The sequence below is a fragment of the Camelina sativa genome, chromosome 9 (genome assembly GCF_030686135.1).
Source record: "Camelina sativa cultivar CO46 ecotype springtype chromosome 9, ASM3068613v1".
Lineage (NCBI taxonomy): Eukaryota > Viridiplantae > Streptophyta > Magnoliopsida > Brassicales > Brassicaceae > Camelina > Camelina sativa.
In genome coordinates, this window is record NC_141888.1 from 34,623,473 (window position 1) to 34,647,434 (window position 23,962).

A 23,962-nucleotide genomic window follows, 5' to 3' on the forward strand; every position below is an offset into this window, starting at 1 on the left:
TTGTGTAGTTCACATTCTAAGCCATAAACTGCATATCAAAACAGATGTAGACAAAAATAACAAACAGAATCCACAATTTTTCAAGATGAGGCGAAAACAAAGAAGGCTAGTAAATATTAATCTTTCTCTTGTGAGATCTCTCATACTCTATTATATTCTTTGTGTGGAATAGTAAATATTAATTAGTGGAAAGCAAATAAAAATGTTTCTAGAGAAGAAGATTAATAAAAGACATGTTATTCTTTATTAAGATGATAGGGAAGTAGATGGCATGTACAATCTAGAGATCGACAGCCTTCTACGACACACATACCAGAAGTACAGATTATTCAAAGAGTCTAGCATTATTTTTGTCACATACACGACAATTAGAACAGTCTAGGCAGTTACAAGTGTGGCTTTAGAGCTCTTGGTGCAGAAAGTAGAACATGCTTTAGCACATTGTTCAAGCGCTCCTTTCACAATCTCACTTGCATCTAGTCACCAAAACAAACATTAGAATGGATTAATGTTTCTTGTCCATTATTCTTACAAGATAACAATAAAAAGGAGCTCGGGGAGTTTGCTTTACCAGAATTTTTGAGAGTGTTCATGGCTCCACAAACAGAAGTTTCACACCCTAACTTACAGTACTCATTAATAGCATCACCTGAGTCAAGGAAAAAAAAAATATATTGCATCAAAAAATAAAACCTTGATCGATCTTTTTAACAAATAAAAAGACATGTTCCCATTTACCTGAGTTTTCGAGAATGCCGTTCGGGCATGTGTTCGATTTTTGGCATCCACTCATTGCAATACAAATTGACATGCGATACAGACCAGAATTATAACACATAGCAAAGGTATTTCTAGCTTGTACGGACGGGCAACAGATACTTGCTTCTACTTGGATTTGTGCCATGACCAGACTCATTATGAGCAAACTCAAAATCAAAGCTTTTCCTTTCATCTTTTGAATGATTACTTATTTGATTAATGAAAGGTGTTATACGTATGAGGAAAAAACTTATAATAAAGCTTGTATTGATGAAGCGGTCTTCAAACCAGACTTGCTTATATACTAGAAAACATTGTGACGAGAATTTAGTAAGTTACACATGAGGGGACAAAAAAAAATCGAAGTGGTTACAAACGTGATTTTTGTGTTTCTTTTTTGTGGTCATGAGAATTTTGAGCAGGCCGGCCCCTTATTATTTTGTTTCCTAAAGCAAAACAAAAACAATAATTGAATGGAAAAGACATTATCAAGCTTCAAACCCGCTACCTTAAGCTAAAAAGGAGAGCTTTTCTTGAATCCTCAACCACTAAACTACAAGCGAATACAGTACCTTGCAAATTTTAATTAATTGTAATGCGTAAAGCACTTTTGAGTTTCACTTTGAATATTACAAATTACGTCTATTACTATATATATCAGCATTCAGTACTATCTTGATCACCGACATTTTCACACCTCTTAGCCATACAGGAGAAAACACTTACAAGTTGACCACCTTTTACGGAATCGTTGGAGCCATCTCAGTCCCAGGGGCTTGGTTAAGCTAGCGCATCCCAACTAATTTTCACCAATGATATGGCTAAGACCTTACTCGTCAAATTCAGCAAGGTGGATGATGCTACTACGGCTACTACTTCTACTTCTCGGGTTGAGAAGTTAGGTCTACGGATGTTCCCTCTCTACTAGTAAACTGGTCAAAGTCATGTATAACTGATCAAAATCATATACTATTTATAAAGCCTGAGACTCATCTAAGGCCAAAAAGAACGGATTGAGATAATTACCCGCATGCATGCATGTTTTTAATTTCTATAAATAAAATAAAATTGTCCTTTCTAGCGCTTTATTATGATTATGAACGGTCGGGACTAATTGTCAATGAGCCTGCTAACAAGAACTTTAAGAAAAGTACGACATAAATTTAAGAGTGAATGAAACTACTACTTATGAATATTAACTCTTCTGAATGTATTAGCAGCAAAGTTATTGATTTTATGAGGATTTGCGCTATTTTTTGAATAAACAACAAATCTCTTATTTATATAAACCAAATATTGAAAGATGTTTTGCCAAATAAAAAAAGAAGAATCAAACGACTAATCTCAATAGTCAATACTCAATACATATTAAAAACGACTACTTTACCACCAGACTAAACATATAATTTTGGCCTAAAGCAAGTGTTTTACTTCCCTTATGGACGGGCCAGACTTGGTTATGTGTGCATTAATTAATCTTTTACTTTTGTTGGACAGCAACATTGGAATTTTAGGGTCCAATTTAGTAATCATGTTGCAGCACTGTGTGGCGGAGTAGGTCTCAAGAATAGTGTGGCGGAGTAGGTCTCAAGAATATTGTTCATTGTTAATGTGGTAGGTTATCTAATATACTATAAAGTAGGTTACACCTTTTAAGAAGCTCTATCTATCTACCACATGTCACATTTAATCAAATACATATAACTCACACTTTAAATATAAAACTAAAAAATATATATTCAATTAATCCATAAATAAGACATTTAATTATACACTTTAAAATTAAACTTTCTTATATAATAAAGTAGGATACCTCCTAAAACTTTCTTCCACAGCTTGACATGTGGCTACTGTAAAACTGACACCTGTCCAAAAACCTTATTCACTAGAAATTTAACTAAACTACCAATAAAACATATTTAATCAAATAAATATAACTCACACTTTAAATGTAAAACTAAAAATATATATTTTCAATTAATCCAAAAATAAGACATATAATCATACACATTAAAATTAAACTTTAATATAAAACTAAAACAATAATTTCAATTAAACCATAAGTAAAACACATTTTATCTTATACATTTAACTCACAATTTAATAGAAAACTGAAAAAAACATTTCCATTTAAACCACAAATAAAACACATTCAGTCATTTAAATTTAACTCACCCTTTAATATAAAGCTAAAAAGATTCAATCAAAACAATAAATAAAACACATTTAATCATATACATTTAACTCACACTTTAATATTAAAACTGAAATAAGATAAATATACATTAACTTTATTTCTCCACTCAATTTTATTCAACACACAATAAATTAGAATTAACTCCCATATTTTTTAGTTTCTAAATTGTAACTCTCATCACTTGCTATCCTATAAATACTCATTTTTCATTCTCTCATTCTCTTTCACTTCATCTTAGATATTATACATTTTTGTGTTTTTTTTTGTTGGTTGGTTGGTTGGTTATTGTTGTATGTGTTAAAAAACAAATTAAATATTATTTTAAAAGCTTAATTATTGATTTTAATTTTAGAGACTATATTATATGTATCTTACTTTTTTTTTTTTTGAAGATCCATCTCTATTGTCCCAAAAACAAACATTCTCAAAATGAACCTATAAAATCTTACAGGTCATTTGTCCATATTTCAAAATCCACATATTACCACTAAATGAGCCCATATTATAAATAACTCGTGTATATACAGCTAGCCTAGATTTAAATTTTTTTTTTCTTTTCTAATAGCATCTATTGCTTAACTAAAGCCTACCATCTTCCTATTTCCAAACTAAATTACCAAAGATTTTCATAAAATATAGTAATATCTAAACTCTCCTACAACATGAGCAACACATCCAGTTTTGAATCCTGATAGCTCAAAAACCAACGCTCTATTAGGTGATTAGTCATATATTTAACATAGATAGATGAATTGGCTTGTCTTACCGAAAGAAAAAAAAAAACATAGATAAATATTTTATATGTAGATTACATTATCTTATATTCAACTGCTTCCATCAGCTAATCCCTATTTTTGCTTCTAAAATATCACCAAAAAATAACCAAAAGTTGTTATGGAAGAATCTGATGAGAGTTTGGTGAGTAGCCAACAGTCTGATCGTGCCGTGGAAGATGATGTACATAGTAGGCCTGGGCACTAATACCCGTTACCCGTACTCAACCCGTTACTCGGCTCGTACACGTCCCAAAAAAAGGGTACCCGCAGCTTTAGGATCGAGTAAAGGGTATTATATTTATATTACCCGTGAGTAAGGAACGAGTATAGGGTATTAGTTTAGTTTTCAATACCCGTCCCGTTACTCGGCCCTTTACCCGTTTTGCTACCCGACCCGTAAATACCCGTTAATATTTTGTATTATTATGCTAATCCCTCTTTTTGTGCTACTTCTACTTTTTGTATTATTTATTATTAATTTATAGAGTTAGAGTTAAAACCTAAGTTCAACTTAGCCTAACTGAATTAATATATTATTTTTATTTTCAAAATTCGTAATTTTATAATTTTGGAACTATATATTGCATAAATTTATGAATTTTTCATTTTTTGGATTTCAAAAGATAAAATTATTATTGCGATTATTAACATTTTTTTATCGGGTACTCGTTTTCCGGGTAATAATAAAGGGTCGAGACGAGTAAAGGGTCAACTATTTTTTACCGGGTACCCGTTATTTAAGGGTCGAGTATGAGTAAATTTTTTCTGTTACCCGTTAGGGTCGGGACGAGTAAAGGGTCGGAGAAAATTCAAGGGTACCCGTCCCGTGCCCAGCACTAGTACATAGCACTCTCTCATTGAAAATACACAAGGGGATTCAATTTTTAAACCTCTTTTCTTATCAGCTTTGTTCTGCTTTTTATTTGATGTTTTGTTTTTTCCTGGATTTTAATATAAACGCCAATAATTAACAAAAGTGTTTTTATATTACTCAAAAAATAATAAAACAATTCCTCATATCTTTGTATTGTATTCTTATATGTGAGCTTCAAGAAGATATCTAAGCTTTACGCACACTCATACCACACAAAACAAGCCTACTATCCGTCCTATCAAGCTTAAATATTAAATTATCACTCTATTTAAATTAATTCTTAATGCAAACCTTCAGCTCAAACTTTTATGACTACTTTTAATTTTAACTTCCAAAACTATTGCAAATAAGTATTACATTCCAAATACAAATTAGGAGAATACATTTATTTTTAAATATCCAAAAGCATATATTTGGGCTTAAGATTTATTTACGTTTAAACTAAATTTGATATTGAACTACATCCCAAATTATCAACAAAATCTTCCAAACAAAAATAAAGGTCATCACCTATATAATTAGTGTTCTAATATCATACTTACAAAATATAGTACCTCTTCTCAAAAAGTTATTATTAGCTATTAAATATTAATTCATGTGCTGATTAGGATAGAACAAATATATATATATATATATATATATATATATATATATATATATGTGTGTGTGTCGTCATGTTTTGCCATGTTTTAAACTCTTTGTATATATAGTGTGTTTTTTTATAACGATTGATTTTTTAAAGTAAATATGATCATTTTGTTAATTTATTTGCAGAACACATAAGATGAATGAATGACATTGAAATACATAAAAGTATATTTTTTTCCAACCACATAAAAGTATATTTTTATACATAGTCAACTCCAAAAATTATTTATATAGAGAAATTATATTTAATTATTACGAAAAGAGAATGACTTAGTTGCTGTATTCCAAAAGTAAACATGTTTAATTTATAATGGTATAGTAAGAAGATTTGTATGTGTAGTAGTGATATGATGTGAATATTGGCAATCTTTTATGAATAATAACTATTTCGACAAAAACATTTTTCAAATTTAATATTAATCAAATTTGACAGATTTTACACCACAAATTTCATCATGAATCTATTGCAAGCTGGTTAAATCACAAAACAACAATAAGCTTTAATACATTTTAAATCTAACAAAACAATCATGAATAATAAAATTATTTCAAAATGCGAAACTGGTTTTTACTTCTTTGATCATTTCAAAAAGGGTGAGCAAATATATTTATATATATTTAAATAAAAGGTAATGAAAAGGTACAAATTCCAAAATACAAAAACACATAAAAATAGTAATAATAATAATAAAAGAGAATGTTCATTTTTAAATAAGATAAACAAAAAGAAAATGAGTTAAAATTATTCAATTTATAAAAACAAAAATTTTTAAAAATAACTAACAACACCGTGCAACGCACGGGAATGTACCTAGTATATTATATGATTCACATTCAAAAGGAATCCCATGTATAGAGGTATATAACCAACCACATTAACAATTTTCCCAAGAATTAGACTCTGTATAGACGGATTAGGCTTAACTTCTTATTATGTCTGTTTCTTCTTCATAAGAAAGGTTACAAGAACCCATAACCATAAACGATCAACATTACGTTATCTAGTTGACATTCTAAGCCCTAAGCTGCATATCAAAACAGATGTACACAACAACAAAAACTAGCAGAATACATATTTTACAAGATGAGACTAAAACAAAAAGGCTTAATTATTGCAACTTTCAATTTCATATTGGTGAACTCCCACGGCTCATGTTCTCCGCGATAACATCTCTGATCCTCACATCGACCCTATATATGCTTCTCCTTCGAACCTCCGAGTCTCCTCCTCCTCTAACTCCTCATCTAACTCCTCATCTTTTTCATCTTTCCTCATCCCACACACCATTATCACTATTATTCATACATTCCTCCATTGAATCATCATCATCATCTCCAGATTTCACAAGAAAATTATGCAACAAGCAACCCGTAGTTATGACAAACGGCAGAATCTCCATCGTCTCTGGTTTCCATTTCGTATCAAGAATCTCCAACGAGCTCGAACCTTAGCAACCGCAACCTCAACAGTATGCAATAACGTATCGTTAGCTCTACGCGGGTTGGGTTTGACTTGAGAAAACAATTCGAGAGATTGCATCAGTTAAGCCAAGTGCTAAAACGTATCCCTCAAAAGTTGCCAGAAGAAGAACAAAAACAAAAAAAAAGTACCTAATAAATCAAATCTTAGCTTATACAAGACATTTGTCTAAACTCTAATTGTTATAAAGTTCATATGTCTTTCTTGATAACAACCCAGATCACCAGTGGGCATTCCAAATGGTTAATGTAGGAAGTGTGGAATAATAAATATCAGTGGAAAGCAATGAAAATTAATGGTTCAAGAGAATAAAATTAAATAAAAGACACGTTATTCTTTATTTAGATGATATAGGAAGAGGGCATGCACAATCTAGTGATCGACAACCTTCTACCACTCATGCACACACGCACAAACAAGCCAGAAGTACTACAACTTATTACAAGAGTCTAGCATATTTTTTCTTTTTGTCACATACACCACAATTAGAACAGTACTCTAGGCTGTTTCAAGTGTGGCTTTAGAGCTCTTGGTGCAGAAAGTAGTACATGCCTTGGCACACTGTTCAAGCGCTCCTTTCACAATCTCATTTGCATCTAGTCACCAAATCAAATATTAGAATGGATTAATGTTTCTTGTCCATTATTTATTACGAGATAATAATAAAAATGAGGTTGGGGAGTTTGCTTTACCAGAGTTTTTGAGGGTGTTCATGGCACCACAAACAGAAGTTTCACACCCTAACTTGCAGTACTCATTAACAATATCACCTGAGTCAAGAAAAAGAAAAAAGAATAAAACCTTGATCGATCTTTTAACAAATAATATCAAAGACATTTTCCCATTTACCTAAGTCTTCCCAGCCAGGTGGGCATGTATCAGATTCTTGACATTCAGTCTCTGAAATACAAAATTGCCTGCCACGGCCAACTAGACGGCATAGAACATAACGATTTTTCTCGTAGTTGGACGGGCAGCAGGTCCTTGCTTCTACTTGAATTTGTGCCATGAGCAGACTCATTATGAGCAAACTGAAAATCACAGTTTTTCCTTTCATCTTTTTTGAATGGTTACTTGTTTTGATCACAAGATATTATACGTATGAAGAAAACACTTATAAGCTTGTTACTTGTATTGATGAAGTGGTCTTGATACCAGACTTGCTTAAATACTAGGAAACATTCTAGACGAGAATTTAGTTAGTTACACTTCCACATGGGAAACCCAAAAAATATCCATGAGTGGTTACAAACGTGATTTTTGTGTTTCTTCCTAGTTCGTTGTAACTTCTAACCAACTTATCTCTTGTGGCCATGGGAATTTTGAACGGTCGGGATTGTCAATGAGCCTGCTAACAAAAAATTTAAGAAAATATATAAATTTAAGAGTGAATGAATTGTATATATATCAAACAACCTTCCTTTCTTTTATGTTTTTTGTTTGATTATCATATTTTAACTATTATTTTTTACAACATGATTCGACTTAAGAAACTGAAGTTGCGTTATCTAATTCTACTCACCCAGAGTGACTTTCTCTATGTTTTCCAAGCTTAGTCCATTGATTTCGAAATGAATGTAATAGTGTATGTTAAGGAACATTTAACGGACTATCTTATAAGTTAAGGATCATTGATCAATTTTCTTTTCACAATAGATAAACTCTTGGCAAAATAGTCAACGATCAGGTGGTGAAAATAATTCATAGACGAGAGTATACACCGAACTTCCTAAGGTGAGTGAGTCTATCTTTTTTATTTGTTTGTGTTGTCTCAGTGATCAGAAAGGAGGAGATACTACTACACTTAAAAGTGTTGGTCCTAGACTTCACCAATATGTTTAATTAAAGGTTTGTGAAGTTGACAAAGAAACTTGTAGGATTTCTTATAACATACTGTACTTCGTCAACTTGTAGAATTTCTTCTATCTAAATAAATTTTATCTTATATTATATAACTTGGTTCGCCGTTGTGTAACTTTAATTTTGTCAACTTGGTCTTGTATCTTGACTTCTTAAGTTCTTATTCCCTATGTTTCTTTATTTTCATAGAAAAGAACCCATAAACGATTATCTAGTTCACATTCTAAGCCGTATACTACATACCGAAACAGATGTACACACAAAAAAAAAGAAACAGCAGAATCCAATCCACCACATTCTACAAGAAACTAGTTCAATTTCATCTTCGTGAACTCACTCGCCTCAGGTTCTCTGCGATAGCATCTCTGATCCTCCTCGATCCTATATATGCTTCTCCTTGGAACCTCCGAGTCTCCTCCTCCTCCTCCTCATCTTTTACATCTTTCCTCATCCCACCATTCTCACCAGCAGCACAACCATTATTCACACAATCATCATCATCATCTCCAGAATTCACAAGAAAATTATGCAACAAGCAACACGTAGTGATGACAAACGGCAGAAACTCAACCGTCTCTGGTTTCCATTTCTTATCAAGAATCCGCCAACGAGCTCGAACCTTAGCAAACGCAACCTCAACACCACGCAATCCAAGACTATGTACCACATTGTTAAATTCTTCTCTAACACTACTCTCCTCTTCCTCCTCGTTTGAACTCGAATCATCATAAGGTGTCACAAGCCATGGCAATAAAGGAAGACAAGAATCTCCCAAAACGTAACGAGGAACCAATACACCATTCCCAAGTTTAGCCGGAGCTCCTCCACTGAGAACTTCCTCTGCTATTGAATAAAGCTTCGTCTGTCTAAAGATAGCTTCTGGTTTCATCGTACTTGGCCAACCAGCTGAGATATCTACGAATCTACCATTAGAATCAACCAATGCTTGAACCAAAATCGAACCTTTCGCACCAAGAAGCTTCCCTTTAACCTCAAATCTCCCGAATCCGACAACACCGCAACAATTCGGAAGCAGAGTAGGTGAAAAATCAGGTTTTGGATCATCAAGTTGCTGACTTAACTTCTCATTGATGAGTTTACAGACAGTAAAGAAAGAGCGTGAAGCTTGAGAAGTGGAATCAAACCCGAACCTGTGAACAAGAGACTCGTAAGAAGCGCCGTGAGCGAGACGGAATATTGTGGCGGCGAAGGAAGGAAGCGAAAAAGAAGAAGGGGTTAAGATGGAGAAGAGATTGAAGAAGGTTGGTTTCGACATTCGGAAACAAAGGCACCAGCGAGGATCATCATCATCATCGTCTTCTGTGGCGGCGGAGGTTAAGAAGCGGTCGAACCACGTGGAGGCGGCGGAGGTGGAGGAGGAGGGAGAAGGGGAAGGTGAGATTGGGAGAGATGAGATTAGGGATTCGAGTCGGAGAGACTGTGATGGCGAGAGGTAGAGATCGTTCGCTTGGAGAAAGGAATTGGTTACTGCGGCGGCGGAAGAGAGACGGCGCAGTAATGGGTCTTTTAGACCAAGTTTGTTGGATTGGGTTTTGTCGGATTTTCGTTTCCCGGCGGTCATTGTTTTTTTCCGGCTAGTGAGATTGGGAAAGATGGCAGCTTTACCCAAAGATGTAGCTCGAGTGACTCGTTCGGTTGCTTCAACAATACTTTAATGGATTTTTTTTTTTCAATTAAGAAATAATATAAAATGTTTTTATTATTAATTTAAACATGATTCTGGAATTAATTTGATTTCTTGGAATGATGATTGATATTTTATCATCCTCCGGTTAGACTGGTTTGTGGATTTGGTTTGACCCTATTGTATATATGTTTTTTTTTTTTTTTGGCACTCGTTAAGTTTCTTTTAAACATAGAAAGGTTGGAAGAACATGCATTGTCTAGTTCACATTCTACACCATAAACTGCATATCAAAACAGATGTACACAAATATAACAAACAGAATCCACAATTTCTCTAGATGAGGCTAAAACAAAGACGGCTTGCAGCTCTCAATTCATCGTAGTGAACTTATACGCATAGGTGATCAGAAATGGCATATGTGATCCTACTTGACCCGATAAATCCTTCTCCTTGGGATCTCCAAGTTGCCATGTTCATCTTTCTTCATCACACCAGCAGCACAACCATTTCCCCCATTCCTCCTGTTATGAATCATCAAACAATTTCCCACCACAACCTTCATTTAGTTTTTTTTCTTGTTATCTTCTCTATTAAAAATTATGTTTACTACATGAAAAATCCATTTCGTAAACGAGAAGGGGATTCACTTAATCAGCAAAAATCATAATCTTTTGTCTTGTGAGATCTCATACTATCTTCTTTGTGTGGAGAATAATAAAAATTAATTAGTGGAAAGCAAATGAAAATGTTTTGGAGAGAAGAAGATTAATAATAAAAGACACATGTTATTCTTTATTAAGATGATAGGGAAGTAGATGGCATGTACAATCTAGAGATCGACAGCCTTTTACGACACATGCACTGATGCACACACACAAACAAGAAGTACAATTTATTACAAGAGTCTAGCATTTTTTGTCACATACACCACAATTAGAACAGTACTCTAGGCTGTTTCAAGTGTGACTTTAGAGCTCTTGGTGCAGGCAGTAGAACATGCCTTAGCACATTGTTCAAGCGCTCCTTTCACAATCTCACTTGCATCTAGTCACCAAAACAAACATTAGAATGGATTAATGTTTCTTGTCCATTATTTATTACGAGATAATAATAAAAATGAGGTTGGGGAGTTTGCTTTACCAGAGTTTTTGAGGGTGTTCATGGCACCACAAACAGAAGTTTCACACCCTAACTTGCAGTACTCATTAACAATATCACCTGAGTCAAGAAAAAGAAAAAAGAATATTGCATCAAAAATAAAACCTTGATCGATCTTTTAACAAATAATATCAAAGACATTTTCCCATTTACCTAAGTCTTCCCAGCCAGGTGGGCATGTATCAGATTCTTGACATTCAGTCTCTGAAATACAAAATTGCCTGCCACGGCCAACTAGACGGCATAGAACATAACGATTTTTCTCGTAGTTGGACGGGCAGCAGGTCCTTGCTTACAAAATTTTGCATTTGTAATCCCCTATATATTAATAGAGAAGTACTCTCAAGAAAATGCTGATGTGTCGTCGTTATAGAGCTCGAGACACCAATGAATTTATTGCCTTCATTTTTATGGATATTTAGTTATTTACACATAATTGCTATTGAATGATTAAGGAATATTCTTTTACAAATAATTAAAAAATCAAACATTTCAATTTTAAAATTTATTTTAATCATTTTTATAACATATTTAATTATTAAAATATAAAATAATTAGATCTAAAACGTTTTCAAAACCGGAATTTATTTACATACTAAAAAAAATTGATAACTATTCACATATATAAAATTTCTAAAATAAAATTATCACAATATCTCCTATATATTAATAGAGAAGCACTCTCAAGAAAATGCTGATGTGTCGTCGTTAGAGAGTTCGAGACACCAATGAATTTATTGCCTTCATTTTTATGGATATTTAGTTATTTACACATAATTGCTATTGAATGATTAGGGAATATTCTTTTACAAATAATTAAAAAAATCAAACATTTCAATTTTAAAATTTATTTTAATCATTTTTATAACATATTTAATTATTAAAATATAAAATAATTAGATCTAAAACGTTTTCAAAACCGAAATTTATTTACATACTAAAAAAAATTGATAACTATTCACATATATAAAATTTCTAAAATAAAATTATCACAATAATCATTATTATAGGGAATTGACTTATTTAATACCATTGGTATAATATTTCACGGATGAAACATACTTACACAAAATAAATAATTTTTTAAAAATAAAAAATCTTGCATAAATTGAACATATATTTAGTTAATACATAATAGGTTGATTTAAACATATTCTCCCAGGTTATATATATATTTTTTACAAAAACAAATTTTAGATCCTAGAACATAACTTTACTCATAACTCTAATTTTATCTACATAGATTTATTTCCCACATAGTGCGAGTTGTTATCTAGTTTTATATATTTGAATAGAATTTTAAGTTCTTTTCGGTAATGGTATGCAATGCATACTTGCAAATTATTTGAAGGGAAATTGGCAGCAATAACACACAAAAAAACTATAATTAACTGGGTAGCCATTGTAACCATAAGAAGGTTATATTGACTGTATTTTATGTATTAATGACACTTTCTACTCTTCCATCCACCATTAACACCACCACCGGCAACTTACCTCCAGCCACCTTCTCCGGCGACCTCCGGCCACCTTCTCCGGCGATCTCCGGCCACCTTCTCCGGCGACCTCCGGCCACCCTCTCCGGCGACCTCCGGCCACCCCTTGGGTTTCCAATGTACTATCTTCTAGGGTTTAGTTTTCCTCCGGCCACCGCCGGCCACCCCCAAACTCCGGCGATCTCCGACCTCCGGCAACCTTTGACCTCCGGCAAACTCCGGCGATCTCCGGCAAACTCCTCCGCCGCCGACCTCCGGCCACCAATCTCCTACCTCCGGCCACCGGCCTCCAACCTCCGGCTACCAACTTCCGGCCACCGACCTCCGACCTCCGGTCACCTCCTCCGGCCACCTCCTCCGGCCACCGGCCACCACCTCCAACCAACAACCACCACTCCCTCAACTGCACAAAACACTAAAGTGGTAATTTTGCTATACCCTTATCCTAATTCTCTAATTTTTTTATATATGGTGTTATTTACTGCTATGATTTTTTTTATTTTGGTTACTGAGCTAATTGGTCCTTATTTGAATTATCAAACACACATGAAAATTTGATTTACCAAATTGCATAGTTTGCAATTCTCTTTACTTTAATATATAAATGGTGCTCGTAAGACACCTAGTGTAACCTCAGTACGAGGAGCTACTTTTCTGATTCGTTTTGAAATCAAAGTATCATTTTCACATTGCATAATAAAAGAAAGAAATTGGGCTTGTTCGTTTCGTTGTTGGAGATGTTCGTTTGCTTGTCGCAGGTACCTGCGTCATAACGCTGCGACTTGCGTCTAATATTTTTAAACGTTATTTCGATTCAGCGGTTAAAAATGTAGACGCAGCCGCTGCTACAACCGCAGCCGCTACCGCTACTATAATCGCAGCCGTTGCCGCTGCCATTACCACAACCGCAGCCGCCTGCATCAACCAAATGAACAAGCCATTATCTATAAAATTTACTTGTAAAATATTTCAAAAATTGCCTAATTTTATTCACACCACATTGTAAACAAAGTTTTCCAACATAATATTAGGAAATAATTCTATTTATTCTCCCTAATTTTAAAATCACAATTTGAATACATGTGATTTTTTTTAAAAACCCAAAGATGTAACTCGAGTGACTCGTTCTGTTGCTTCAACATAACTTACATTAATGGATCTTTTTATTTTTCATTAAGAAATAATAAAATGTGTTTTATTATTAATTAATCAAACTTTTGTCATCATGCTTCTGTAATCTGTATCAGTAAATTAGACCTCAAGAATGTATAATTTTTTTTTTATCTGTTTACCAAAATCTTTTGTATGTGACTTCTCCTCTATAATGCTATCCATCCTAGGCTTGTAAATGATTCAGAGCATGAATGCCTAAAAAAGCTGGACAGTTCGTTTTGTTATGTAATTCACCACAAGGAGAGAGCTAAATCCCATATTCTTCTTAATCTTCCAGTTCCAGGTTTAGCTGATGATACTTTAGCTATCTGATCCTCCATTAGCCTCTCCACGTCTGGTCCCATATCGTGGACCATTTTAACTGACTCGGAGAGACGGTTGAGCAAATTCACCAATGCAATCACCTCGTTCCGTTGCAGTTGCAGCTGTTGAAAAAGATAAGAATTACTTCAGACTCGGCGACATCTAAATATACAAAATCATGCATAAAGATGTTTGAGTAACTCACTGTCTGATGGTCTCCGGCTTGTTGATTTCCAACAGAGAAGAGAATTTTCAATGCTGTACCAAGTCCCTGAACCTGAAGTTTCCCCCAAAGCCGGCATTTTTCACAGCCTACACAATCCATCAGTGCACTGCATACACATACATTTACTTAGCTGTATTACTATTACCACTCTCTCTACGTTTGCCAAAAGGAAAATAATGAGACAAACCTTATATTCCTGAATTGTTTCTGGATCTGCTGTTTCAATTCTGGTCCACTTTGACCTTGCCACAGCTTAGCTTCATCAAACGGAACAGGACATGCTGTTTGTAGTTTTGGACTATACAACAACTGTTTAATCAAGGACTGTGTTTTCAGATCTTCAGCATGGTTTCCTGTGTCATACTCTGCTTGCTCCAAGTATGCTGTTGCCTGAATCAAACATTTGTAAGAAGTCGTCAGTCCATAAGACTACTAGAATAATTATTCAAAGAGACATAGAAATTCCCAAAAAGAGAGAAGTTACTCACTTTTGTAACAGCACGTAGCACAAAGAGATAAGTGAAGTACATATTTCTAACACGATCCGGATGTCTCAGAATACGATCATACATCAGATCCATGTTCTGTCCCCACTGCATTTCAAAGAAAATACATATCAATCAAGATTCAAGACCAAAGTACATATTCATGTTGAGAGACTTGTCTATCTTTTGCTCAGAAACACAAACCTGGTTGCTTGACTCATCAAGAAGGTAATCAGCAGATATGTGCATCGAGATCGAAGAATGAAGACCAGATATCAATTTGTACAAAACCTTTTTCTCTGGACATGTCTCCCCAGATGAATCTGCAGGAACCCATACACACTTCAACATACATCATATTAAAAGCCTTTGTCCCCAATACTAATATGGTGGGGAAAGAAAACTCACACTTTGGACAATTCTCTGAATAAATGGAGTCCCAAATCCTTCTAGCCGACGGTCCAGTATAACCAGTATACCTCTCAGGGTTTAATTGAAGATTGACATAAGTCATCTCACCTGTACAAAAGTCACATTAAATCATCAAATGATCTTTTAGTAAGCATTCAAAGTATAGCATATATTCAAAGAAGATGTCCCTAGAACTACATACCGCTATCTGTGTCATCATCGTCATGCGTCCATGGATTCTTGGTTTCAACCCAACCTCTAAATGCTCTGTTATCTATTGTACGGTCAACAGCTGCTTGTGGTTTTCCCTCTTGACACTTGAGATCATCAGAAGGAAGTGGCCTTTTAAACGGTTCTGGAAACTCATTCTCTGGACATTCACAGACACTGCAATCACGCAAACGACACATTCCATCGTCTGGCCAGAATGGGCAGTCACACCACAGCTTAACCTATAACCCCACACATATAAAAAACAGCCAGACAAAAAGTCACTAACTACACAACTGTACACAAATTCCATAGCTTTTTATCGACATAATGTGTGATTCAAAAAGCAATCACTGACCTTAAAGTACCGGAAAAAAGGTGTAGTGACGAGATCTTGCAATAAAGGATTCAAGACCTCACTATTGAGATTGTCCACTGTTTCATAATCACAACAACAGTCTTCAACCATACCTTTGTATTTACCAGTTCCCTGCATATAAAAAAAAAAAAAAAAAAACAAAGACTAAAAATCAAATCTTGATCCACTGAAAGATTAAATCTTACAACAACATTGACAATCACACACATCTTCAATTTAAACAATGTGACCAAAAAGATTCAATTTTTATTACCATTGTGGCTAAACAATGTGATCAAACGATTCAATTTTTATTACCCTGAATCCATCACAGTCACAGATATCCACAAATTTACTCAAATACCCAATCCAGAAACACAAACAGAACACCAAAATTTGTACTTTGAGAGAACCTTAAAAAGTCAAAATTCCTTAAAGTTCATAAAGGTACAAAATTGAAAGCAAAAAGATTGAGAGAATTTAAAGAAGAGAGTGAAATCCAAAAACCTGAAGTGAACAGCTACAAGAATTTCGATCGGTGAAGAAGAAACCAACATTAGAAGCGGTCCTTGAGCTCACAGCAACTGCCAAAAACACAACAACCAGAGTCGCTAAAGGCCATCGCCATGTTTTCCTCTTCCCCTCGCTCTCTTCTTCTTTGATTGCTCCTCTTCCCATTACGATATAACAATAACGAATGGGAGAGAAATTATAACAAATCCTTTTAACAATAAATTTAACCCAAAAACAAAAAACAAAAAAAGACAACGTTTTTTTTAGCGTCTTCCGGGATTTCTCAAAACCCCATTGCTGTGTTTTGTGTTTTGTGTCTGAAGATCGCCTTAAGCAAGCAAAGTCATGAAAATGCGTTATAGCTTGTGAGCTTCAATGCGAGACACATCTTCTTTATTTTTTTGACATTTCAGCGCGACGTGGGGTTTTGAATGACACGCGCTTTTGTCTTAGTCGGCGCGTGTTTGGACCAATTTTGTTTTCATCTCGTGACGTGCATTAGCCAATAGGATGCTTCTGTTCTCTCGTAATGGGTAATCAAAAACAAATTAAAAAACAAAGTTCCCTTTTCAACGCCTCCCAGTCAACGACCATTCGTTTGACTTAAACGCATCCCTGTTCAACGCTGTCGTTTTCATTTTTTTTTGGGCCGAGTCGATTTGGGCTGATTGGGTTCAGATCCACACATCGTAATATATATTTCTCTACTCTCCGGGTGCCCTAAGATAGTCATCACCGTACGTGCCTTACAAGGCATTCGTTAGTGTCCTAACCCCTGTTTTGTGCTCGTTGTTTCTAAGGCTTATGCTGTACTGAGTGAGAGAAAGAGGTGTATTTTCATCGAAATACAAGATACGGTGATGAGTTTGATAATAATGAACAATACTCATCGTTTACATGTATGTAGAAAAAGGTAGCTGTTGCAGCCAAGAAAAGCTAATCTTATAATATGATATATATAAACATTGGGAGTAATCATATTCATTTTACGAATAAACCTCTCAGATTAATGGTTACGTGTTTCTTTATGTATATGGTTAGTGCTCTTAAGAAAACTGGTTTATTAATTATTGCAATATGGATTTTGAATTGTTAAACTCAAATAGATCGCAAATTTGTCAAAGTCACTCATTTGTGGCCAGAAACATTTCGTACGTTCATTAATTGATTCATCATTCACGTACCGAACCTTATCTCTATGCTTTTAAACCTTGTATTTTCTTCCTATTTATTTGATCATCCTTTTTTTATTATTATTTTTGTTGTACGATAGTTAGTTAACATGGACTCTTGTGCATTTTACTCGTGCTGAAAAACTAAGTCTGAACCGATTACCGTAGAAGTCTAGTCATGTGACATGAGGAAAAAGCCAATAATCAAACATTATAGCTGATAAATTTAGGGTTTTACTCTTTTTACTGTCGTGTCCAGTTTTAACCGCTGAGGATTTCTATTTATACTGATGCAAAATACGTTAGCTCTCCACAACTCAACTCACTCAAATCCTAGAAACACACAAAACAATCACAATGAAGAAAACTTCAGTAGTCTCTTTTCTCATCACTCTCATGTTCGCAGCATCAGTTGTCTGCATCCAAGGACAACGACAGGAAGAGGTGAAGGACAGTGACGGAAATCCAGTTAAACTCGGTGAACAATACTTCATCCAGCCTGTGAAGACGAAAAGTAACAACGGAGGTGGTCTTGTCCCAGCGGCCACTAACATACTTCCCTTTTGTCCACTTGGCATCACCCAAACACTCCTTCCGTACCAACCGGGACTACCGGTTAGCTTCAAATTACCATACGCTCTCATGGAGACCATCGTTAAGACATCTGTAGCTTTAACTATCGAGTTCAAGTCAAACATCTGGCCGGTCTGCAACGAGTTTTCCAAGTTCTGGGAAGTCGATGTTTCCTCATCGGCTCCCAAAGAGCCTAAGATTCTCATCGGTGGTAAACCACAAGAGAAGAATAGTTGGTTTAAGATCGAGAAAGCCGGAGAAGGAGCAGGAGCAAACACTTACAAGTTGACCACCTTAACCGGGACCGTTGGAGCCACCCCAGGGGTTTGGGGTGGCGCACCACAACTAATTCTCACCAATGATGATGCTAAGACCTTACTCGTCAAATTCAAAAAGGTTGATGATGCTACTACGGCTGCTACTTCTACTTCTCGGGTTGAGAAGCTAGGTCTAAGGATGTTCCCTTTCTACTAAAAATCATGTAATGTTAAAGCCTGACTGCCTGAGCCTCGTCCATGGTCAAAATAATGGGTTGAGATAAATAAATTATGAAGTTAACTAATACCCACCCCCATGTTCTTATTATCCATGAATAACCCTAATTAAAATTATGTTTTATTTAAGGAAAAAAGACTATCAGAATTCAGACTATGAGCGAGAATTGTCAGACCAAGAAAATGATCAATTATGACATAAATATATCACAAGTAACATAAAAGTATGAAGTTAATTTTGTTTTGGACAAACGTATGAAGTTAATTAATGTGTCTTCTTCCGATGAAAAGAGATCAAAGGATATAGTTATCTCTTGTAAATCTATGATATCAATCATGATAATAATAAAACCAATTAATAACGCATATCCAATATTAGGAGAAAAAAATAGAATGATGATTTACGAAGTGACGTCTTGTTATCATAATCATTTGTTTTATATATCTCGTATATAAACTTTAAATTAATTTTAAAATCTCATTATGGTCTTTGATTAGCGAACTCCAAAAATCAAATTTTTGTTGAGGGAGAAAGAGGGACTGAACTTCACAAAATCGTCTCCTTGCGTACACGGTGATGATTCCGACAGTCTGATAGCCATGGTCCATCGATATGAAAGGACTGGGACCTTTTTCATTGGAAAGGATATAAAATACTCAAGTGGTATCGTGTTTCTTTGTGAGCAATAATATCATACGTACGTAGTCATAAATATTGTGTTAATTAGCATATGGTCCACTATTTGTACGTAGATTATGCAGAGTTGTCTGCATGCATATTTATCTCTTTGATCTAGCAAGCTTTTACTCTCTTCTTTTCTTCCACGTATTGTGTTACTTGTCGCTTTATGTGTTTCTGGCTATAAAATACCATTTTTGAGATTTTCTTTATTTTTGATTTGCCGTCAGCAGGGCCGGCTCAAGTTTTTGTTGCACCTTGTGCAATTTTTTTTTTTTTTTTTGATCTTTTTGAGGTGTTAGTTGTAGATTTCATAAATTTATGATCATTTTTATCAAAATATTGAACATTGAGGGCTCAAAACCTTATAATTTTTTTTTTTTTAAAATGAAACCCAGTGCAAAAGCACCGTTGGCACCGCATCAACGCCGGTACTGCCAGTCAGTCATACGTTTTTGTGTCTGAAGATCGCCTTAATTAAGCAAGCAAAGCGTTATACAGCTTCAATGCGAGACACATCTTTTATTTATGACAGTTCAGCGCGACGTGGGGTTTTGAATAATACGCGCTTTTGTTTTAGTCGGCGCGTGTTGGAACTTGGAACGGAGTTTTGTTTTCATCTCGTGACGTGCAGTTGCCAATAGGATGCTTCTGTTCTCGTAATGGGTAAAAAAAAATTAAAAACCAAGTTCCCTTTACAACGCCTCCCAGTCATGCACTAGTAAAAACAGAGCCTATAGCCATGGAATATTCCGTGGAGAAGACCACATTTTCGTGGCTATATGACCATACAGACACGACAAGACACGGAAACGATCGTGGACTAAATAGTTTCGTGGCTTTTGGTGACGTTATAGTCACGATTTTGACACGCGTATTTCGTGAAACTAATTGCCACGGAATAGTCAGGCAACGCCTCCCAGTCAACGACCGTTTGATTAAACGCTTCTCTATTCAAGGCTGTCGTTTCATTGCTATAAGTCAAAGACTGATTTGGGCCGAGTCGATTTGGGCTGATTGTTTACTTTTACGAGTTCAGATCCACACATCGTAAATTTATTCTACTCTCCGGTGCCCTAACTCCTGTTTTGTGCTCGTTGTTTTTGAGGCTTATGTTTCTCTGTGTACTCCCAAAATCTAACTGACTAGTAATTGGTTTCTTTTACATACAAGACACGGTGATAAGTTTGATAATAATGAACAATATCACGAGGTTGGGTTAAAAGAGATTGTGTTGTTAATTAAAATACAGGCATCGTTTACATGTATGAAGAAAAGAAAAAGTAGTTGTTGCAGACCGTAATAAACATTAAGAGTAATCATATTCATTTTACGAATAAAACTCTCAGCATGGTTAGTGGTCTTAAAAAATTGGGAGTACATAATCATATACGTGTTTCTTTGTACTATATGGTTAGTGGTCTTACAAAATCGATCGGTTTATTATTGCAATATGGATTTTGAATTGTTGTCACTCGTTTGCTTTCTTGGAAAATGAGATAGAAATCATTTGGTTTCTTGTATTTGTTTAGTAAATTCTTTTTAATTCATTGGAAAAAGAAAACAAATTATGGCCACAACGGAGATGTGTAGAAACATTTCGTACGTTAATTGATTCACTGAGCCTTATCTCTCTGCTTTTGAAACATTGTCTTCTTCCTATTTATGGATCGTCCTTTTTTGTCATATTTGTTGTCCGATAATTAGTTAACTTGGACCATTTTGCATTTTCCTCGTGCTGAAAATCTAAGTCTGATATGAATCGATTACCACAGAGTTAAATCTACTCTTTTCAACTCTCAATGTAGTAAAGAATTAGAAACCAAGGATATCAGATCGTGTGACGTGAGGAAAAAGCCAATGAAGATTTATAGCTGATAATTTAGGGTTTTACTCTTTCTACATTATGTCCAGTTTTACCGCTGGGGATTCTTATAAATACCGATACAAAATGTGTTTGCTCTCCATAACTCAACTCACTCAAACCCTAAAAACACACACAAAACTGTTACAATGAAGAAACCTTCAGTAGTCTCTTTTCTCATCACTCTCATGTTGGCTGCAGCTGTCTGCATCCAAGGACAAAGACCGGACGATGTGAAGGACACCAACGGGAATTCAGTTACATTACGTAAGGGAAAGTACTTCATCCAGCCGGTGAAGACGAAAAGTAACAACGGAGGTGGTCTTGTCCCAGCCGCCATTACTATACTTCCCTTTTGTCCACTTGGCATCACCCAGACTCTCCTTCCATACCAACCAGGCCTACCAGTTGGCTTCGATTTACCATACGAAACAATGGACACCACCGTTAGGCTATCTGTACCTGTAACTATCGAGTTCAAGTCAGACATCTGGCCGGTCTGCAACGAATTTTCCAAGTTCTGGGAAGTCGATGTTTCCTCATCGGCTCCCAAAGAACCTGACGTTCTCATCGGTGGTAAAGCACATGAGAAAAATAGTTGGTTTAAGATCGAGAAAGCCGGAGAAGGAGCAGGAGCAAACACTTACAAGTTGACCACCTTAACCGGGACCGTTGGAGCCACCCCAGGGTCGTGGCTTAACGCACCACAACTATTTGTCACCAATGATACGGCTAAGACCTTACTCGTCAAATTCAGCAAGGTGGATGATGCTACTACGGCTACTACTTCTACTTCTCGGGTTGAGAAGTTAGGTCTAAAAATGTTCCCGTTCTACTAGTCAACTGTTCACAATCATGTAACATAAAAGCCTGAGACTCGTACGAGTCCATGGCCAAAAATAATGGGTTGAGATAATACCCGCATGCATGTTTTTACTTTTCATAAATAAAATAAAATTATCCTTTCCAGCACTTTATTATGAACGGCCGGAATTGTCAATGTGAAAAATGTTATAGAGATATCTATCAACAAAGGAAAAAAAAGATGTAACAGAGTGTAATGTAAACCAACAAGCTTTCCACAAATGCACGTTTTGATTTTAAGTCTGGCTACAACCGTCAAAAATTGGAAAAATTGAGATAGAATTGGAAATAAGAGAAGGATTGTGGCCTGAATTAGTAAATATTTTACATGTCACTTAAATCAAAACCCTAATTTGTTTTACAAGAAGCGACGTTGTGTAGTGTCCTGCATCTTCTCTTGTTCTTATGTATTGACAAAGTGTTAATTTCTGCATCTTAATTCCTCTCTCTTCTTCTGTATAATTTCACTGAGACAAGTTTTACTCACCCCATTTCTTCCTCCTCTTGATTCTTGTTGTCGCTTAGTATTATTATTAGACAAATGTTTAATTGTTGTCTTTCGAAACGGGGTGGAAAATATCTGGTTTCATTTTTGGTTATTGTTTTCAGTAAATTCTTTTAAAATTATAGAGAAAACAAATCGTGGCCAGAAATTAACAGAGAAGTGGAGGATTATTTCGAGCGTTTGTTTTCACTCAACCCTATCTTTCTGCTTTTGAAACCTTTTCTTCCTCCAATTTATGCTTTGCATTTTAGTTAACAGGGACCACTGACATCCACTGTGCATCTTCCTCATGTAAATCGCGAGACTTGTCCATGGCCAAAAAAAAGGGTTGGATTATAATACCAGTACGCATGTTGTTATCCTTTTTTTTTTTTTGGTTAATTTGTTAGCAGTCTCATTAAACTGGCCTGGTTTGTCAATGAGCCTGCTAACAAATTAATACAGTTTAATTATAAAAAATCAATATATAAATGTAAGAACGAAAATTTATCAAAAATATATGTATATCACGTAGATGATATTATTTGCTAGCTTCAATTCAATATAATATATATCACAAAGATGATATCATTGGGGATTTTCTTCCCGTGAATTATTTGATCGCCCTTTATTGTAATATATGTTAGTCGACAACATGACCCATTGGGTATCGTACGTCTTTATAGAATTATGTTAAGTGAAGAGAGATCGAAATATTCTGTACACATATCTTTCTAGAAACAATTCTTTGTTCGATGTCTTGTTGACATAAGAGAAACTATTAGTATAAAAGTATAAAGACTGTTAGTTATTGAAAAAAAAAAAGACAACTGGATAAGAGAAAGTTTATGATACACCTACAAATTTTGAAACTTCTATTTTAAAATTGTTTGATAACAGATATGTTGAAAACTTGTAGCGGATAAGTTTGTAATAGTAAGATTATTGAATAGAGCCCTTGGATAAAGTACTAAACGGTGCAGCCAAGAAAAGCTAATGTCATGATATCATTTAAACAAATGGGGAATATATTCATCAAATTTATCAATAAAACGCTCAATTGGTTACGTGGTTCGTTGATCACTGGAGCAATGTAGAGGACACGCGTATTGTCAATAGAAATCTTGATGTATGTATTAGTTAGGAGTTTAATTTCCAGAAAAATGTAGGAATATAGGATATTCTAGCTATTCCATTAATTATAATAGAAAAAGTTTTAATATCGGCATCTTAATTAATTCCTCTCTTCTTCTGTAT

General features: G+C 34.9%; 4 protein-coding genes, 1 long non-coding RNA gene and 1 pseudogene across 6 annotated transcripts; 2 read left to right on the forward strand and 4 right to left on the reverse strand.

Moving 5' to 3' along the window:
* Nucleotides 1-221: 221 nt before the first annotated feature.
* Nucleotides 222-2,363, reverse strand: LOC104712819 (thionin-2.1-like). Its single transcript, XM_010429793.2, has 5 exons — nt 1,786-2,363; nt 1,486-1,691; nt 739-1,205; nt 572-649; nt 222-476 (listed from the first exon to the last, which is right to left on the reverse strand). Exons 3-5 carry the CDS (start codon nt 950-952, stop codon nt 379-381), a joined length of 390 nt encoding a protein of 129 aa, XP_010428095.1. The 5' UTR covers nt 953-1,205; nt 1,486-1,691; nt 1,786-2,363; the 3' UTR covers nt 222-378.
* A 4,685-nt stretch (nt 2,364-7,048) lies between these two features.
* On the reverse strand, nt 7,049-8,007 carry LOC104715815 (thionin-2.1-like). The gene is made up of 3 exons (XM_010433188.2): nt 7,584-8,007; nt 7,427-7,504; nt 7,049-7,330 (listed from the first exon to the last, which is right to left on the reverse strand). Exons 1-3 carry the CDS (start codon nt 7,789-7,791, stop codon nt 7,233-7,235), a joined length of 384 nt encoding a protein of 127 aa, XP_010431490.2. The 5' UTR covers nt 7,792-8,007; the 3' UTR covers nt 7,049-7,232.
* A 3,007-nt stretch (nt 8,008-11,014) lies between these two features.
* Nucleotides 11,015-11,800, reverse strand: LOC147939152 (uncharacterized). Its single transcript, XR_015565873.1, has 3 exons — nt 11,554-11,800; nt 11,383-11,460; nt 11,015-11,286 (listed from the first exon to the last, which is right to left on the reverse strand). It is a non-coding gene; the product is annotated as an uncharacterized LOC147939152 (long non-coding RNA).
* A 2,277-nt stretch (nt 11,801-14,077) lies between these two features.
* Nucleotides 14,078-17,097, reverse strand: LOC104712821 (endoplasmic reticulum oxidoreductin-1). Its single transcript, XM_010429795.3, has 9 exons — nt 16,570-17,097; nt 16,063-16,194; nt 15,697-15,946; nt 15,492-15,602; nt 15,288-15,406; nt 15,087-15,191; nt 14,786-14,988; nt 14,578-14,704; nt 14,078-14,494 (listed from the first exon to the last, which is right to left on the reverse strand). Exons 1-9 carry the CDS (start codon nt 16,738-16,740, stop codon nt 14,300-14,302), a joined length of 1,413 nt encoding a protein of 470 aa, XP_010428097.1. The 5' UTR covers nt 16,741-17,097; the 3' UTR covers nt 14,078-14,299.
* Nucleotides 17,098-17,882: 785 nt separating this feature from the next.
* LOC147939153 (kunitz trypsin inhibitor 2-like) lies at nt 17,883-18,882 on the forward strand. Its single transcript, XM_087464592.1, has one exon. It carries the CDS (start codon nt 18,105-18,107, stop codon nt 18,792-18,794), a length of 690 nt encoding a protein of 229 aa, XP_087320718.1. The 5' UTR covers nt 17,883-18,104; the 3' UTR covers nt 18,795-18,882.
* A 2,411-nt stretch (nt 18,883-21,293) lies between these two features.
* LOC147939154 (kunitz trypsin inhibitor 2 pseudogene) lies at nt 21,294-22,329 on the forward strand (annotated as a pseudogene). The gene has a single exon (XR_015565874.1). The product of XR_015565874.1 is annotated as a kunitz trypsin inhibitor 2 pseudogene (transcript).
* Nucleotides 22,330-23,962: the final 1,633 nt, after the last annotated feature.